Source organism: Trachymyrmex septentrionalis, unplaced genomic scaffold, assembly GCF_001594115.1.
Source record: "Trachymyrmex septentrionalis isolate Tsep2-gDNA-1 unplaced genomic scaffold, Tsep1.0 scaffold2, whole genome shotgun sequence".
Classification (NCBI taxonomy): domain Eukaryota; kingdom Metazoa; phylum Arthropoda; class Insecta; order Hymenoptera; family Formicidae; genus Trachymyrmex; species Trachymyrmex septentrionalis.
In genome coordinates, this window is record NW_017305179.1 from 190,889 (window position 1) to 210,599 (window position 19,711).

The 19,711-nt window shown below is 33.0% G+C and overlaps 1 protein-coding gene across 3 annotated transcripts in view; it reads left to right on the forward strand.

Annotated features, from left to right (window-relative positions):
- LOC108747423 (moesin/ezrin/radixin homolog 1) overlaps positions 1–19,711 on the forward strand; it is a 35,477-nt gene that overhangs the window by 3,595 nt on the left and 12,171 nt on the right. The window contains exons 2-3 of one of the 3 annotated variants that reach the window (XM_018484858.1): positions 6,251–6,306; positions 12,798–12,977. In XM_018484858.1, the coding sequence (XP_018340360.1) occupies positions 6,295–6,306; positions 12,798–12,977 (192 nt within the window). In that variant the 5' untranslated portion in view covers positions 6,251–6,294. Of the gene's footprint in view, positions 1–6,250; positions 6,307–11,280; positions 11,504–12,788; positions 12,978–19,711 lie in introns of those variants that run through there. The other 2 variants (XM_018484856.1, XM_018484859.1) reach the window with 2 other exon arrangements.

Consider the following 19,711-nt stretch of genomic DNA (forward strand, 5'->3'; position numbering starts at 1 on the left):
TGAATTATTTTTTTTATTATTTCTGTGACTCGCCAATGTTTCTACTCAATATAGCTAATTTAACTAAAATAATAGCGTCAAACAATTTAACATAAGAAAATTTATTAAATTTAATTCAAATTTAGTTTATTATTTTTTAAATGCATATGTTAATGCATATGAACATTGTTTCTTTTAAAATTACTAACTAATTGCAGAAATGGATGATTTGCACTTTGACATATGTGAAACATTACGTGAAAAGAACGATTTTGCTGAATTATCTAAAAATTTAAATATATACAGATCTGAAAATAATTTTGTTGAACTATCAAAATAATTGTGTAAGAATCTCAAGCATGATAAATAATGCTGCAAAACATTTGGATAATTTTAACAATCAGCTTAACTCATAATTATTTTGATAGTTGAACAAAATTATTTTTAGATCTAAATCTACTTAAATTTTTAGATTCTTCTTTAAAACCGTTCTTTCCAAGTACAATTATTTTAAGACGTGATCTAATTGTGTTTTTAATTCCTTCTTGTTACACTTGTAAAAATAAGAGAAGTGAACGTGCTAATTGTGGTTATGAATTACACGTCTTTTAAAGAAAGCTATCGGGTCGACAGTTTTGAATTAATGTCTTTCGATCGTCAGGTATGTATTTATTGGTCCGAAGCGACAGCGCTCCGTTTCGACATTGTGTAATATATTTTCTTAGTGATGCCATCCAATATTTTATTCTGCGGCGGAATTGAATCATCACGGTCCTCTGTTTTATGCGGAAAGGATTTATCATTCTCGGATATACAGACTCGTACAACAAGGATTATCGCGGTAAACTGTATGGCTTCCTCTCGCATTGTTGATATTTCAACTGTCAATCTTAAACCATAATTGCAGGTCGTTGTAAAACAAATGTTGAAAATCCCGACATTTATCTTTGACGAATAATTATTTAAGAGAGTAATTATTTATTTATTTCTCAGTGCATTTATACAATCTGTCGATGACATTAAGTAAATCGGTTACACAAACAGAAACATGTAGGAAATTGCATTCAAGTATTTTATTTTATTTAATTTGTTATTATATTATGTACGATTACACATGTACGGTCTGCAAAAAAATAGTTTTACAGTTCGATTAAGATTATAACAATTTTTTTAAGATTATAATTTTAAGAGTTAAGAAGTACGATTAAGATTATAAAAATTTTTTACATTGTAATCTTAATTCTTAAGATTATAATCTTAAAAAAAGTTTACATTCTTAATTATATTATATTTATGTTTACATTCTTAATTAAGATAAACATTTTTAAGATTATAATCTTAAAATTTTTTATCTTAAGAATTAAGATTATAATCTTAAGATTAGAACAATTAGTTTTTTTGTTTTTAAATCCCTGGCTTTGTCGTAGAATTCTGAAACTCAGACTCAATGAGAGACTAAATCGTATGTTCGGAAGACAGAAGAATCGAACACACAACTTGGATTGGATTTTCTCTGAGGAAATACCTGTTTCCGGGCTTTGTTCCGTATAAATCATCGTCGCGATTCTCAGGGAAGGAGACCGGACGTTCGTCACATAGGTCAGCTGTTAATTGCACGTGTATTGAACTCGACGTACAGTTTAATTACAGCGATCCGTGATCTTGCATCTCGTGTGAGGATACTCGCAAGCAAATTTACCATGTAAATCATTGTGTAAATTTGATGATCAAATGATCATGAAGGAGTCAATGAAAATCAGCCACTCTTCTCAGGGAAAAATAATCATCGTATAAAGGATTTATTTTACATTCTCTTATATTCTCTTATATTACATTTAAAATCACAAGTGAATGCAACATATGTAATTAGTTTTCCGTGTAAAAATGACACTATACTACACGTTTAAATACATAAATCTATTTTTGTAGGCAGTTTAGTGTGTTATCTTTACACGGAAAATTAATCACACACGTACATTGTAATCACTTTTACACTTTGATTTGCAATACATTTTATACATTACGGCAAATTAAAAATTAATTACGAGTTAAAGGGTTAATGGGATTGACGATCCGTAATCAATAATCGCCGATTAGAGCTTGTCGATGAAATGGATCGGGTTATTGTTAGAACTATCGAGTACCTCACGCATTTAATTAAATTAAAGTATTCACGCGATCTTTATCTTACGTCGATCCCGAATCCTTTCGCGAAGACAAGATCTTCGTCGCGCCCGAGTCGTTACATTTCATATGTATAAATAGTGGTTACAGCTGAGCGTTAAGTGGCGTTAAATGATGATAAGCATTTAAATGCCGGGACGTGATTCCGTATATTATTTGCCCAATGTCAAGATCGCATCGAATGTAAACACGGGATGATAATTAAACAGTCGTATCTAGCCGTCAGATGTGACGGCCGTGATGGCCATATCAGTACGAGAAGGCTTTTGAAATCTATTGATTGGCTGCAGGACAGAGAGGTTCTCGGGTCTCTCTATCCTGCAGCCAATCAATAGACCTCAACAGTTTTGGATGCGTTCGGAGAAATTAGTTATAGAAAATAGTTATTCGCGTTATTTAGTATTACGAGGTGTCTTCGAAGCTGCAGATAACGCCAACAAACACAATCATGACATCATTAATGGTAGCGTTTTACGTCATAATACGCGTTATCTACACTATATTCCTTCCAAGGTAGTCAGAAGAGGAAAGGATAGTTTTTTTCCAATTTTTTACAAGTATTTTAAAATTACTTTGTTCAAATTTTCTTTATTTACTATGGCGTGCAGGAAACTTCAACGTGTCATTTCTCGCTTATGACGTCATAATCCAGTATGGCCGTAGTGACTACTCAGGGCCTTAATATCAGCTCGAGCAATCGCTAACGGAATTCGCCCTTATCGTAAAAACGCAATTCGCGACGAGCGCCAAAACATTAGAGATTAATTAAGATAAATCAATAGCACAATTTGGTATCGATAGCGTACTTCTAATGCCCGGCCACGCTCGAGGTACGATATAATACGCTGTACAAATAAATGTTTTTAAACGGACGTGACGCTTGAACGATCGTGAATCGCAAAAGATATACTAATTGCCTGATAGTTTTTCTTCTTTTTTTGTACCGTTTGTATCAGTAAGGTCGAACAGAATATCATTCGATATCATAATTGTATAAATAGCTCATACGGCTATTAGGTGCTTCTCGTATGACGACGCAAGGCTTCGTTAATTGCTTAAATAATAACGAACATTTTACATTGACATAATTAATACATAATAATTGTTATAATCATTTCTCAATAATTTTCATCCTGTTAATGACCCCCTTCAGACCTGACTTTAATTCAATGTAATGATGAAAAAAAAAAAATACCAGATTATGTTAAAAAATTTTTTAAAATTAAATTCAAAGGCACTTTAATAATACTTTAATAATAATTCATAATAATAAAAAAAATTTCTTTTTCAAAATTTTGACTATTTTGCCAACATATACGTTTTAAATTTTTTATATATAATACTTCTGGTCTCAGGTGATAGAACTAAGGCTGTGTTCCAAAATTTACTGCTAGTACCGAAAATCTATAGTGCACATGACGTAAACTATAGATTTTCAGCACTTGCAGTAAATTTTGGAACACAACCTAAATAATTTCAACAGATGTGTTTAAATTTAATGTATGTTACAGGGTCTGAAGGGGTCTTAAAGTATTTTGATTAAGAGGAATTCCTTTCAATCACCACAATTATTTTATTCATCCTTCCGGTAGCCGTTATCGATAAATGGCGCGTATCCCATTCTCCGCGTCGTCGGCCTTTCGACGAGTGCGCGACGAGAGCTGAGAGGCGAGAGATAACGGACGGTTCAACGAACGTCTGGACGGTGGGTTGGGTCCTAGATGATAAAGGGGGAATGCTAGACGACGGGACAGATCACGACGATCGGGCACTCCTCGGCGATCGCGGCGGATGTCGGTCACGCGGATTTGCATCACAACCCGTTGCCCCCTCCCTGCATTTCCGATGCCAGCGACTCGTCGCTCGTCGCGTCGCGTCGGTCCGGGCTTTAAATCCGGCGCTGGAAAGAGCCAGACTGAGATCAACGGGGGATTACGAAAGTTTACCGAAAGATTGGCAAGCTCGCGAGCATTAAAGTAACGAGTGGTAACAGGTAGTTGAATGCCCGTCTTGCAGCCCGCATCCGAGGCGTGTACACGCAACGACAGGCTTATGTAACTCTATATAACTGACTGTTATTCCTATACTGAAAAAAAATTTACTATATCTTAATGTTTCTTTGAATATTTACAAGTAAACATTTACTGACTGTTAACATATATTTATTTGATACAAGAATTATTAATTTGATTTAATTATCGTTTTTTTTTTCATTGAGTAAATATTTATTTACGTAGATAAATAAATTAAGTAAATATTTATTTATATAGATAAATGTTTACTTACAAATATTAAAAAAAATATTTATCAGGATATAGTAAATTTTTTTTCAATGTACACGAAAAGAATTATTTTACACTATGTAAATTTGAAAACAATTTTGTTTGTGAATTATCAAAATAATTTTTAATAAAGAATCAGCTCAAGCTGATTCCAAGGATGTTAACATTTTTTGTAGCATTGTTTATTGTGCTTGAGATTTCCACATAATTAGTTTGATGAGTCCATAATTATTTTCAAATCTATTGTATATTTAGCTAAATTTTTAGATTAGTATAATTGTTATTTTTATTTTAGTATAATTGTTTTTTTTATGTACAAGATATTCATTTACTCAAAACGATTAGCGACATCTAGTTAATTTCGAAACGATATTTTCTTCTTTTATACATTAAATGTAGGAAATGAGGTCAATTCTGCATTAATTCTTACATAAAATAATTTTTATTTACGTGGAGATTTATTTTATACATTTTATACCGGATGTACGTGACGTGGGTATTGAGAATTCTTTGCATAATTGTTTCTTGTGTAAGATATATCTATTTCTAGTTTACGATAATGATGATAATAATAATTAGCTACACGATTGTGAAACTTGTCACTGAAGGGCCGCATCTTCATTACGGTGAAAGTAACTCATCTAACAATGGGTTTGCATCCGGTACTTAATGCGTCGCTGGTAATTAAAATTAACTATTGTGACGTTAAAATTCTTGTGTGAATTAATTACGTTGTCAATAAAGATTACAGTCTTGTATTTAATAAAAAGACGTTTTCATTTTATATCATTATTTTTATTATTTTTTTCATTACTGTTTATCTCACATTTTTCTAATTTCCTTCCTCTTGAATTTTTTGGAATTAATTAAAATACGTTATATGTTAATTAAAATACTAATATATATATCGCTGTGAATCGTAAAATGGTTATTTTAATTCATTTACATAAAATTTTATACATGATTATCTCGTTATTTTAATATATTTAAATGACTGCGAGAAGAAGAAAGTTACGCAATCTTTCTCTGTGCTTACGTCAAAATACGTTATTTATATAATCTTTATTATTATACTTAAAATAGCGTGATGAATTGCAATGCTCGCAGAACAGTATCTCGATATCAATTACTAGAATTGATGACAAATCCTTTGATGGAATTATCTATTTTTAATCTTGTATTAAGTTGATTTCACTTTTCAGAAGAAGGTTCACTTGAAGTTTAATTAACGTTTATGTAATTTGATTTTATCTAAAAATTGTGTATGATTAAAGTTTATAAAATTAAACTAGAATCTATTTTCAAGGATTTATCAGCGTTCTGATAACATTCACAATCGACAACGAATGATATACATCGCTTGTTGTGAATTTCCACACAAAGTCAATACTCATTGTCAGCTTTTTTTTAAATCTGATTTATATCGGATTAATTACATGCATATGTCTATGTCTAATACAGAATGATCTAATTGATGTTCTATAGAAACGATGCGATTTATAACATCTTATTTAACATCTCAAGATCTAAATTGAGTCTATTGTAATCAAACGTCTGATCAAAAGTGGTAATTATCTGCCTACATGTCTGAACGTTGTATGGCATTAAGAAAGTATAAAGAGTATCATTTTCAATGATATCATGATACCAGATGCTGTCTAAATATGAAAATCACGTGAAGTTCCACCCATGTGTCCAAGGAATTAGAATATGAGAAATTTAAACGCGCTTCGCAAATTCCAGGATATCAATTATCTTCAGCTAAGGAACTCGATTTTAATCAATATTCTATGTGTCTGTTTCAGAAGGATAATTTCGCTGTTTAGTACGAAAAAACACAGCTGCCACGATGCCGAAATCGGTATGTATCACACTTGAAATATCTTAAATCGTATGTTTTATTAGTATTAAAATTTTTAGAGATGATTTTAGAAAAAGACGATTTTATGAATTGAGACATTAATCCATAATTGATTATATAAATAACTTGATAAAAAATAACTTGAAACGCAGTACTCACTTTAATAATTAACAGTAATCCAATATTTAATTGTGAGAAAAGATTTAAAAGGATAAGAAGCAAACGAAAGACATTAGGAAAAATACTGTGAAGGTATTATCTGAAAATAATTCAGGTAATAATAGGCTGAACAAACAGTAAATAACAGACAGTTAATAACATAAAGGAGGATTAATGAGCCAAAGCTGGATGGTCGTACTAAATTAATAACAATCAAATATTAAATATACACACATACACACATATTTATTGCGAGTGTCCCTGTGACAATGACTCATTGTCACACGATCACTCACAATGAGTACATTAGTTATAATATTTTCCTGACAGCCAATATACCTACATATAACAATATGGCTCTAACTTAGTTTTAACGTAAACAGAAATAGTTGGCCTTTTGAAAATAGATTGAAATCGCGATTGCTCATTGCAAGACGTCTCAATGGAATATTTTCATCTTCATCAGACTTTTATATCAAAGAAACCAATTCGACAAAGGACTATAAAATTGGAAATATTTATTATATTTATATAATGATTTGTTAACCACACTGAGGATGACTTTTTGATGGGTTGGAGTGTTATGTTTGCAAGAATTTGAATTTTTGGACTCTATATTTTTAATCTTTATTATATTGTTTTGAAATCAATAATCGATTATTATTAATTTGATACGACCCAGAGGATTATTAGTTCCCCTTTCATTAACTCATTGATATATTACCCGAATATTACAATTGCAATTTTTTTTGCTATTTTACTATTCGCAAAATACCGTCGAATCCAGTTTTACGATGCGTACCTAAAACATCACGTGTTCACTTTGCGATAAGATAGGTATTCGACTTGTTCACTCGACTTGTGGCGGCCATACATCTCGCGATGTTGGCGACATTTAAGTCTTTCAAAATTCAAATTAAACGACTTCGTGAAATAAGAAAATAGAGAAGAAATTATAAACTCATCGCTGGTAAAATTAAGTAATCTATAGAAAGTGAAACTAATCTTAACTTAACTCCCAAAAGACTTCATTCGTTCGGAGAGGAAGCGAAAAAGACGAGAATCAATTGTAATTTTGATTAATTTAACTCGTAACTGGAACATATGAATCCTAGTGATCCTGGGACATTTTTGTAATTTTTAGATAATGATTTCGAATAATTTTATGTTTCATAATTTTATTTTTCACAGTTTATAATTCATGTAGCGAATTATCGTATCATATTTATGCTAATTGTAAGTCAAGTGTTGCAATTTTTTATATAGTTGAAAATTTTTAAACTTTTAAAGCTAATAACAAAAAATTTTAGTAGATCCCAAGAATATGTCCTTTTAATGTCACAAAAACTAGGTACTGTTATGGATTAATTTTTGTTGCTTTTTTTTTGTAAATCAAATATATGCATGGTACTCATTGTACCGAATTATATCGCAATTTAGCGTGATCAAACTGATGTTGACCGGATAGACGTGCATACTTTGCACTTGATGTTCGAATAAAACGGAAGAAGATAGACATCTTTCTATTCGATACAGTAAAGCAATGAATGATGAACGGAAACTGTGCTATTTCCTGCAGGCTGTGAAGGCGCTTTTAAGACGGCTTTATCTTCTTTTTTTGTTAACATTATTACGTAAGGTGATATCTTTTATTACAATCGGTGATAATAAACACTCGTGCGCAAAAATAAAACCATTATGTAGACGTGTTGTGATTCGTCTGCCATTCACGACTGAATTTCTTTTTTATGTAACTTCATTACGTAATTCGCGACATGTATACAAAAAGACAATGGTCTTCCAAGTTGCATGTAAGTCTATTTCTTTTGGATTAAAAAAAGAAATTACTTTCCCAATTCTCCGCAATCGAACGCGGTTTCATGCTCTTTCACGAAATTCGAATTGTTTACGTGAAACGAGCGATTGTCTATTTAAATCAAGATATCGATACTTATTTGCATAAAACTGAAACGGTTGCGTTGCATAACGCGAAACTGATTTAAAACCACAGCACAAACTTTTGCATAACGCATAAGAAAATCAACCAATCAGAGTCCTTTATTTTCCTCTAGAATGAACATAAAAGGCTGCATCAGTACAGACTTTTGCATAATACTGTATAACATATGAAGTCGTGATCAAACTAGAGATTGAGATTGAGATTGCTTTGATCAATCAAAGCAAAACTCATTAAACTTGATATTGTTTTTTCTTTCTTTTTATTGGTTAAATTCCAGTCTCAATCTCTAGTCTGATCATATGGCTTAAGGCATAAGAAAATCAACTAATCAGTGTATGAAATAAAAGACTGGTTAGTTGATTTCCTTATGTCTTAAGCGTTATACAATGTTATACTGAGAGAAATATTTTGTATGATATGTGATTTACAAACATTTTCTTTTTAATGAAAAAATTTTGTTTTAACAATTAAATTTTGATTAGAACAACAAATTTTGTTAATTAAAAAGTAAGAAGGTTTGTGTAAGTCACACAAAATAATTGATTATTCATACAAAACATTTCTCTCAGTGTATAAGATCGAAATACAGACCTATGCATAAAGCATAAGAAAATCAGTCTTTTATTTCATAAGAAGGAAGGAAATGAAGGACTCCGATTGATCCATTTTCTTACGCATTGTGCGTTATGCGTTATGCAAAAGTTTGGACTGTAGCCTGAAGGACTTCGAACGAATATAATTATTAAGGATTCTGGAAATTAGAACTTAAGGTAATAGGGACTTAAGGACTTACTGATAAGTAATTCCCTTCTCTCTCTCTCTCTCTCTCTCTCTCTCTCTCTCTCTCTATTATGCAAAAGTCTATGCTGCAGTCATTACAAACTCGAGAAAAAAAAATCAAACACTGAACTATTTCCATCGTTTGGATCTTAAAAGTCGCACGGAAAATAGCATCGATGATCGCTGAGACGAATCTAAAATTTTCCTTCTTTTATTTTATTCATTGCGCCTTTCAATTGTGGATATCTCGCACCGTGTATAGGTCGGCGACGTAAGGAATGCCAATATCGCGTGTCGCAACGTGAAAGGCATCGGCCTTTAACGCATCCGAGAGGTCGTCGAGTGTCCTACTCGCTAGACTACCGGAAGCTTTTGGACTTTGCGCGTTTATTTTTTGAGGGAAGAATTTTTTTTTCAGAACGCCAGTTTTCACGGAAGTCTAAGCGACTCGTAACGATCAGGCGATCAGGACGAGAAGCGCAAACCGACAAAGATTGATTGCGTTCACTAGAAAAAGCAGCAATTATAAGATTCTTTAATACAATTAGTTCTTACCTTAATTCCTCACTGGATCTAAATGTATACATATTGAAAGAAAAGTGTTTGGTATTTGTAACTGTGTAAGTAAGATAATTACGGTTAGAAACTCTACTTTTTATGATTATTACTGCTACGATGTTAGTAATAATAATATATTTCTCTCAAACATGAAAAAATTGTGCTATAAATTATCATAATTTTAAATATTAATATAACAAAAAAGTATCAATAAAAGTAAATAAAATAAATATTTTTATTCGATAAATGTGATCGCAATTGTAGAGGTGTAACTATTTTATTAAATTTATTCACTATTTATATGATAACACTAAAAAATATGTTAAGAAAAGATTTTTAAGCAATGTGACTTATTGATATCACAATTGACTATATTTGTATGTTAAAACAACTGTAAATATATGTTCACTCAAAAAAGATTATAAATTATAATTAAATTATGTTAAATTATTATAATTAATTAATTTGCAACCTTTTTTCCTCCATATACCTACCAATCGTGTTAGAGAATCTTACAACAGTTGCAAACTGCTTTTTCTGCTGAATGCAGCCCGAGATCTCGGACTTTGATGTCATAGCTGAGGTCGCAATAAAATTCATAAGTAGCATTAGGTAACGCTATAAGACTCGTAGCGTTACTGAAACACCCATCGAACAACGTTAAATCTATGTCACATCCATTAGAAATTGAGAATTGCGAATCGGATATTAGAACCAGCCAATCAGAACGGATTAAAATTATTATCTATCTGATCTAATTCTAACTTCCAATTCATAATTCTCAATCTTCAATGCATAGTGTTATATGGATTTTATGCTAAGGTGACCAACCATTCAAAATTAGGAAGGACAATTTCAAATTTTAACTCTGTCCCACTTCTTCTAATCGAATTCTTGTGATTAAATTCAATCTCTCTCTAATCTGATGCGGGTATTACAACGTCGATCTCGCGAAACAGGATCCTGCCCGTTCGTCTGGACATCCTGCGTTAACTCGATACGAATAGCATGCAGCCACGCCACATTCTCTACGCCTACGCTCCGCATTGTATCAGGAATACGTATGCAATCTGACAGAGATAAATAAATAAAACGCGCGTTTGAACTTCCTCGTCCTCAGGAAGTCCGTCGGCAGAAGGGAAAAAATTATGCAATCAAATCAGCGTGCTCGCGCGCGCGCGAAGAGTTGCAACGGTCGCGCGCTCGCAACAGTTCGCAAATTGATCGGGCGGTTTCCGAAAAACGTCGAGCCAGGCGGACTGTGCGAATCGATTTCTTTCGCGGCACCCGGTATCTGCCGACGCGCGCGGCGCGCCGTGATTGGTCGCCGTCGTCGCGCCGCCGATCGGCATGTCCCACGTGACCACGCTCGCGCCGCCGCGCGGTTCAGAGCGGGAGAAGCGTTGCAGCGTCGCGCGTCGCGTGGAGGAAGGGGAGATATAGCCGCCAGTTGCACTTGTATTTTGTATTTCGGGCCCCATTGTTCGGAGACCGGCTTGAAGGCCGATCGCGTTAGCTTGTTAGATCACTCGTTACGCTCGATCACGTCAATTTTGCACGATCGACATTATCGAACGGTTAAGTACCGTCGTCACTGTGTCGCGTTTCGACTTTCGGCGTCTCGTGTGTTCGCCGAGTACTCGCTCTTCGCGACGTGACTTTCTCGCAGTTTTTGATTCTCGCTGTGCGCCGTGAAGGTGTTCGACGAATCTCGCAGACATGGTGGCCGGCGGCAAGATGGTAAGCCGGCCGTTACCGGCGCGACTAGTTTGAACTTCATTCTGTATACTGGATAGAAATATATCGAGATTGCGGCAATTTTTGCGGCACAGGCTTGTCCTCGAAGAAACATCTCGCAGTTAGATTTCTCGTTTTCACGGGATATCAGTCAAATAATGTCTATTTCTGTCAATATAGATTGATTTTAATTTCGGTTTAAGTTACTTTTATCTTTTTCTAATTCTAAGAATTAAAACAGAAATAAAAGAATTAAAAGAAAATAAAAACCTTTATTTTCTGTCATTTTTAACGACGTAGATGTTATTATATTGTTGCGCATATAACGCGGGTTTTATACATAGTAAAAGAATTACGCAACGATAATACAGAAAAATACTGTAAAAGTAATAATTACTTTGTTTCAAGTATTTCAAAAATTCATATATCCGCAAATGTTACAAGGTCATCACAAGCGTTAAATTTATTCAAAATATACTTATTCTGAATCCTAGTATAAGTTTAATACTTCATCAAGATTAGTAAATTAAAATAAATTCGATTTGCTTATTATATGAAGTAGCTTTTCCGATCGATTTTATAATATTCTTCAAAAGAAAATAAATTCTTGTTTTGAGTACATAGGTTTCTAAAATTATTAGTATTTTAAGATTAATTATTATCAAGAAAATATTCTTTTTAAAGATAATCGCTACTTAAAAAGAAAGTAAATTGAGTAATCAGTTTTCTTAGCAATAGCTTAGAATGATATTTCTCTATACCGACACTGTCATTAATGCCTGTTTTTATATATAGATTAATTTTAATCTCGATTCAATTTTTACGACTCATCTTTTCCTTATTCTTAGAACTAGATAAAGATTAAGAGTTAGTTGAATCGAGATTAAAATTAAAGTACATTTGTAGAATCGGGCATTTCTAAGAATTAAAAAAAGATGAAGAATAAATTAAACCGAGATTAAAGTTAATCTATATTGGTAGAAACGAGCAATAATTCTCTGATTATTAGAAGATTTGGAGCCAGCTCTCCCTCTTAAGGGAGTTCAAGAAGATTTAATGTTTATATATGAGAAAATCTATAATACAATACAGTTACATGGTATTTTTTTAAGTAATAGTTTTAAGGAAAAATCGTAAAGAAACAAATTAATGTAGAAGATAATATAGAACGAATTTGTTCTTTTTCGAGAGATGCCAGAGATCGCATAACGACGATTGGATTTCGTTCTACCGGGTGACGCGTTTTACTCGCACTACCTGACGGTGTCGTTTTGTTTGCATGTGCTGTGCCGTGAAGATGAACGTGAGGGTGACGACGATGGACGCGGAGCTGGAATTCGCGATCCAGCAGACGACCACCGGGAAGCAGCTGTTTGACCAGGTCGTCAAGACAATTGGATTGCGCGAGGTGTGGTTCTTCGGTCTTCAGTACACTGACACTAAGGGCGATCTTACCTGGATCAAGCTCTACAAGAAGGTAGGATAATACTTACGTATTCGTCCCGTAACGCTTCCTGCTTTACTCGGTGCCCTGCAGCCGGATTTAATCTTCCTGTCTCGCAATTTATTTGACACCTAACTGGAAATTCCAAGGAACGAAGTTTTTCTGCAATCAGAAAAAAAAACTTTGTGGTATAAGTAATTATAAAGATGACTGTTATACAAGTTTTATGTGTAGCATTAATGTACACATACATATAGCTGAATAAACTTATGAATATTTTATTGATGCAATAACTAATATACAAATGTTAAAACTTGTATAATTGTCCCTTTTATTGTTGCCACCACTGTAAACCTGTTTCTTTTCAATGAGTGTTCTGAATTAGTGCAATAAGTTGGAGTAAAATAATAATTTGTTTTACTCTGACTTATATTGCATCAGATACACTTGAAATATCGGTATAGATTTATCATCATGCAATGGAGAGTTTATATAATTCTTACTGTTGGATAGATTGTTGTTAATAGTAATATCATGGGTTTTAAATTCATGATGATGTTCATATAAACAGCAAAGGTTTATAGATCCATACTATGTTGGTGTTAAATAACTAAATTAAATTTAATGTATCTGTAACTAAAAAGTATATTTCTGTACATGTACATGAAATTTAATATACTTTTTATAAACTTTTATGAAATTTAGTACATTTTTTATTAAATTTTATGTAGATTTGCATGAAATTTAATGTAAGTAAACTTGAAATTTAAGTTACTTATAACTTTATTTTCATTGATAACATTAAATATTTTTAATGTAATGTCTGCTTGAAATTTGCTTCCATTACATGTAACGGAAGCAAATTTCTGTTTTAACAGTGTATACCGATATTTTTTAGAGTACTTACTTTAGAACATTCTTTAAAAAGAAGAAAAGATTTCAGGTCTTTTTATCTGAATGTAGACCTTGTATTAAAATTAATAATGTGCGATAAATTATACGATTAAACTTAGTATTAAATTATTCACAGCATCAATATGAAAGTTTATGTTACTGTAATTTTTACGACAAAGTTAACGAACGGTATTCTCAAAATTACATATTATCTTTAATTTTCATGAATCACGTTTTGCGGCTATCACTCAAACGCGAACGATAATTTACATAACAAGGATCATCATCGGTCTTCGGTGTTACACAAATAACTTTTGAAGCGATTTCAAACTCAGGACAAGGATTAAAACCGGTCGAGAGGTTCCGTGCTAGCTTCGTTGGCGGTTCGGAAGTGTTCGCTGTACGTGAAATTCCATCGTGATCAATTTTCGGTGTTGATGGCAGTGAAAACTGAGCCCCGTGGTAACGGCTGTTCCATCATCGTCGCATGACACGCGAGATTCACCCGCGCGTATCGACGCGTACATTGTTGGGAATGAAAGAAAGTGGAAATGCTCCACGTTATCAAGCGACACCTGACCGTCATAGAATAGCGTCTGCTTTGTAAAATTGTAGTTCTGCATTATGGAAGTATTCCAAGGTATATAATTGTATCGCAACCCTCTTCAGAGTGATGGTGGGTCTGTTGGACTCGCTCAATTAAATCTTTTTGTCAAAAATGTCAAACAATTCATCAGAAATATCAAACAATTCAATTTTTATGTCACATCAGCAAAGAACCCCGCACTAATTATATGGAAAATTGAATCTCATTGTCAGTAAAATAAGTTTCACATACTATGTGTATAATGTAGCTTATAATGTGGTGAATAAAAGATATCGTAAGACTTAAGAATAAATAAACAATAACAATCTTTTTTTTACACTGAGTTATGCCATTTAGATTTCTTGGAAAATTAATTAGTGCTTTTTCATTAACATAAATTAAAATGGGTTCTACAGATCAACCATCAGTAGCTGTGTTACAGATTTTGATTACCTTCGAAGGGTTAAAAACGTAGATATAGTTGGAATAGTTAAAACGTAACGAGTAAATGAATAATTATTCGCTTGGACTACATTGCGTGCAAGCTAGCAATTTTTTATCTTTTATTTTTTTTACCGACTTATAATCGCATTGATAATTATCGACAATTTAAAGAAATTGTTCAACTGTGAAAAAAGTACACAGGAAGGAATTAGCGTGTATCATGTTGAAAGTTCTGCGAAGCAAGAAAGAAAGTATAGTTCGCAAAAATAATTACCGCAGAAATATTCGTGACGCATTTTAAGATTCCCATCATTTTGATTAAGATTCATCACTAGGAAGTATTCCTCATCGAGAATTAATTGATCTTTTTGAAGTCAATTTATATATATTAGATTATCGATCTTGCGTATAATTTCGCAGTCGACTGTGCATCAGATTTACGCTTACGCGCACGTAAAGTGTATGGAATTAATGCACGTAGCAAGTAATTGCCGACTTCCTAAGGAATTGCACGCAGCCAGGTATCCCGGGGTCGATGTTGTACGCAGAGGTCCTAAATAGCGGCTGTTCATGAAGTACATTGCGCTGATTAACACGAAACCTGTTCTTAGACATGGCAGTCGAGAGACTTTCTAGGGTATTGCTTTAACTTATTTTCTAATAATTTACGTCGTCACATTGCATTTCGTCGGAATCGTTAATGTCTCCCAGGACTGTCAATGCTTAATCCTCACGTTTAATTCAACACCTTTCTTAAATTCTCGATTCATTACTCTTCCTTTATTTCTTACCTTAGTCACATTTATTTTATTTCCCGTTTCTCTCTAATTTGTATATCTTTTTCGATGAAGATTTTTCATTCAGCATAACATCATGCATGGTCGACGAAATTTTGGTTTTTGTTTCGCCGTTTGCACAGGCAATAAAAGAGCTCTCTTGGTTTTTTACATCTTACTCCGTCGGTGACAAATGTTGATGTCATCGTCTTTCAAGTGCGAGACACGTGTTCAATGTCTTTGCGCTTCTTTTTCTGATCACGATGCAGAAGCGCGGTTTGTCTGACTATCCTTGTTCCTCAAAGACGTCATAGAAGTTTGCAAACTTTCCCTATTTTTATCAGAAATTACCAATTAATGAATCGTCAATATTTGAATCGCGAAAATTTATTTTTAAAGACTAATGTTTTATTTTCTTTCAGACCTCTAAATATTTGGAGAAAGATAAATTCCAGATTGGTTTTCATTCTGCAGATCCGAGAGACAAATTACTAGATTTATTTTTTCTTCGTTCAATATACCTAAAATATCTTCGGTATTTCTTCTGCTATACAGTTTATTTTGTCTACATTTTATTTTATATTAAATTTTATTTTATTTTACATCACTCTACATGGAAAGAGAACGACTTTGCTGAAATATCTAAAAATTTAGCTGAATACATAATTAAAAATCTTTTTGTTGGACAAAAATTATGTGGGATGCTCAAACTGGTTATAGAAATTAGAATATTAAAACTTCTCGCAGCATTGCTTATTATATTTGAATTTCCTCTAACTATTTTGATGGTCCAACAAAATTAATTTCAGATTTGTGTCTATCTAAATTTTTAGATACTTCAGCAACATTATTCTTTATGTGTTAAATTTGTGATTAGACATTAAAATTATTTGATGTATATTATACTCCGATTTTTCTAGACTTATATTGTTAGAAAATGTACGTGAATCAGCCACACTAAAAAAAATGTACCAAATTTTAATAAATATTTGTTTAAATAGTACTAACTAAACATTTATTTATAATAAATAAAAAATAATATTTAAATTGGTTTTTGTATCAAATAAATATATATGTACTTAGAGTATTATTTAAACAAATGTTTATCATAACTTAGTACATTTTTTTCAGTGCAGATACACGCGTACCTAATCTGAAGGATTAATATCCGTTGAGTGACTGTGCTATCTTTAGTTTTGCTGTTCAGTCAACTCCAATTTTCGAATCTATGTACAGTTATTCATAGATCAAGACGGACTTTTCATCGGCTTTCACCGGCTGGTGTTAGTGCCGGAGATGACGCTCCTTCACCTTGACACAGTCACCACTTGTTCCTCGTCGGTCGTCTTTTTTTTTTAAGTGGTTTTTTTCATCGGCAAGAAAGGCTTCCAGATTTCTCGTCATTCTACCTTAGTCGAGCGCCATCCCTGCGCATAGACTTTCAAACCTGCTTCCGACAGGAAAACGGGGAAAACCGACGTAACAGGTGCTCGCCAGGTGAAAATGGCGGTGGTTGGAATACAGACACGTGCTTGTATAAGCCAGACAGACCACTGAAAAGCAGCTGGCGTGGCAATAACGTCCGTTCCCACGTGGTCTCATTTTAGCAGTCGCGTCTGTGTTTCGTGAAATTATTCCACGGCTCATCTTCAATTTCATTTAAATGTCGTATCATACATGACATTTAAATAAAATTGATTTTAATCTAGATTAATTGTGCGATAAAATTATCCCGTAAATCTTATAAGCAATGTAGTAATTTTCAGGCATTTCTTTAATATTTATATATATTCCTGTCTTTATAAATGTGTAACAGCAATCCTGCTTTAATAGAAGCTAGATTTCTAGATTGCAGTAAATTACGCAGAAACGAATCAAGTTGTCAAAGTTGTTCTATTTGTTACTTTTTATACTGAAATGAGTATAAAGAAACGAAGTTACCTCGAATCCTCTGCGAAATTTGTCGCTTTTGTGAATCACAATAGGCTATTTACGCAACATCGTTGTTCGTACGTTGAACTTTAAAGTATACTTAGATATGCGTCGATGGTAACACACTTCCATGTGATAAATAAAACATTAGAGCTAGATTCCAACGTAGGTGAATAGCTGCTGGGAAACAAAGATGGGAAAGAATATATAGGTTAATGTGTTAACACACGAGGGAGATATCCCCAATCGTTTTAATGCGGCTTGTACTTAAAGTGAGACAGCACTTTGTTGATTTCGCTTTGTGATAAGTTTCAGTATTCGAAAAATCAATTCATAGTTCTTATTACAAGAGTCTTGAATATTGTCTTCATTAATATGGCTTTGTGATTACATGACGTTAAAACTGTACTTAAGATAGTTTTAAATATAAGAACTAATTATGAATATCGATGTTTAAAAATTTACATTTAAATGGAATTAAAATCTTTGCATCAGATATTCGAGTCCATTTAGGCGTGATTTATGCCGGAAATATTAGAGATCATTTTTTAATTATTCTTCTTACCTTTCTGAGGATTTATTTTAATATTAAAAATACTCGTGGATCGCAAAGAGAAAAGCTTTTTATGGGATCAAGACGTTATTTCAGAGACTTGTCGCGATTCTTTTTGATGTTTTTAATCTGATTTGCGAAATACATCAATTTAGCATCAACGCAGATTAGATAATAATATTATATTATCTGTTCTTACAGATAGTCGCGACTATTGTGTAATAATAATTAATTAATACATGACTCATATTGTACCGACGTAGTTTATCATATGTATTGTTGCATAGTAGATAGACGTAGTGGAAATTTGCTTCGTTTATCCGGCTCGTGTTTCCATAATGAGCCAGCTGGTATCGAACGTATGTTCAATTAAACTTTTCCTTAATGACAACACAATTGCATGCAGCCGGAAAGCGCGATAGCAAGGGTGGTGAAGAAAGAGGTGAAAAAGAAAGTTCGAAAGCTGCGAGGTTACTCGGACTCTGACACGGATGACGACGAGTTCGACGACGGCCTGGTAAGAGCCCGAAAGGACATGATCCTTTCGCACATACCGAGACTTACTTTGACAGGAGGAATTGCTGGAGACGATAATTGAGAGATGATCGAACGGTGATCAGTCATACATGGGAATAACATTTTTATGACATTTTTGCGACTGATGTACATGTTCTACTTTCTAATGTAGATTAACTTTAATTTCGCAGTTTAACTTTTTTTTTGTAATAAGAATCAGAAAAAGATGAAGGAGTTAAATCGATTAAAGTTAATCTATACTGATAGAAGTGGATGCAAGACATAAATTAAAAAAAATAGATTAAACTAATTTTTTTTAATTATTTTTTTTTTACTTTTTAGTTATTAATGTTTTGTTTATTATTTGTTATTACGAAAGAAAAAGCATTTTCATGTGTAATCGCATACACATAAATTTTTATGTATATGCGATTACACATAAAAATGTGATTTCTAATAAAATAGAATAAATATTTAGAAAAGTTGAAATAAGGATTTTTAATATATTTAAAATTAATAAAAAGATTTCGCAAGAAGGGGGAGTCTTGAGAAATTGATAAATCAATTACAGAAGAAAGGCTTGCACAGGTTCAATCATATATATGCAGAGGTGTACAAATCATCTTTATGCAGGGATATATAAGGTGTTCCAAGCCTGGCGAGGCTACCTTTCACCTGTGAATACTTGGCGCAATTTGGAATCGGCTTTTTCCTCGGTGAAAATGTCGAGATAGGTCATTCGTCGCGATCTTTCAACTTTCGACATTGAATATCTTTATTACCAATTCTCATAAATCTAATAAATTGGATAATTCTGCTGGATTTAAAATCCTTCACCATTTAATTGAACTCTAATAAATAAATTTTTATCTGCGTGCGTTTCTATTTTTAGAATATCCAAGAAAAATTCTTTGCCCGCAATCTCTCTTTTAAGAAAAATTTACTACAACTTCAAGAAATCTGTGAAGTGACACGCAATGGATCTAAAATGCTGGACGATCCGTGAAATAGATTCTCCAGTACTCCATCGCGTGGAATTCTCATCTTGGCGGGGGGGGGGGGGGGG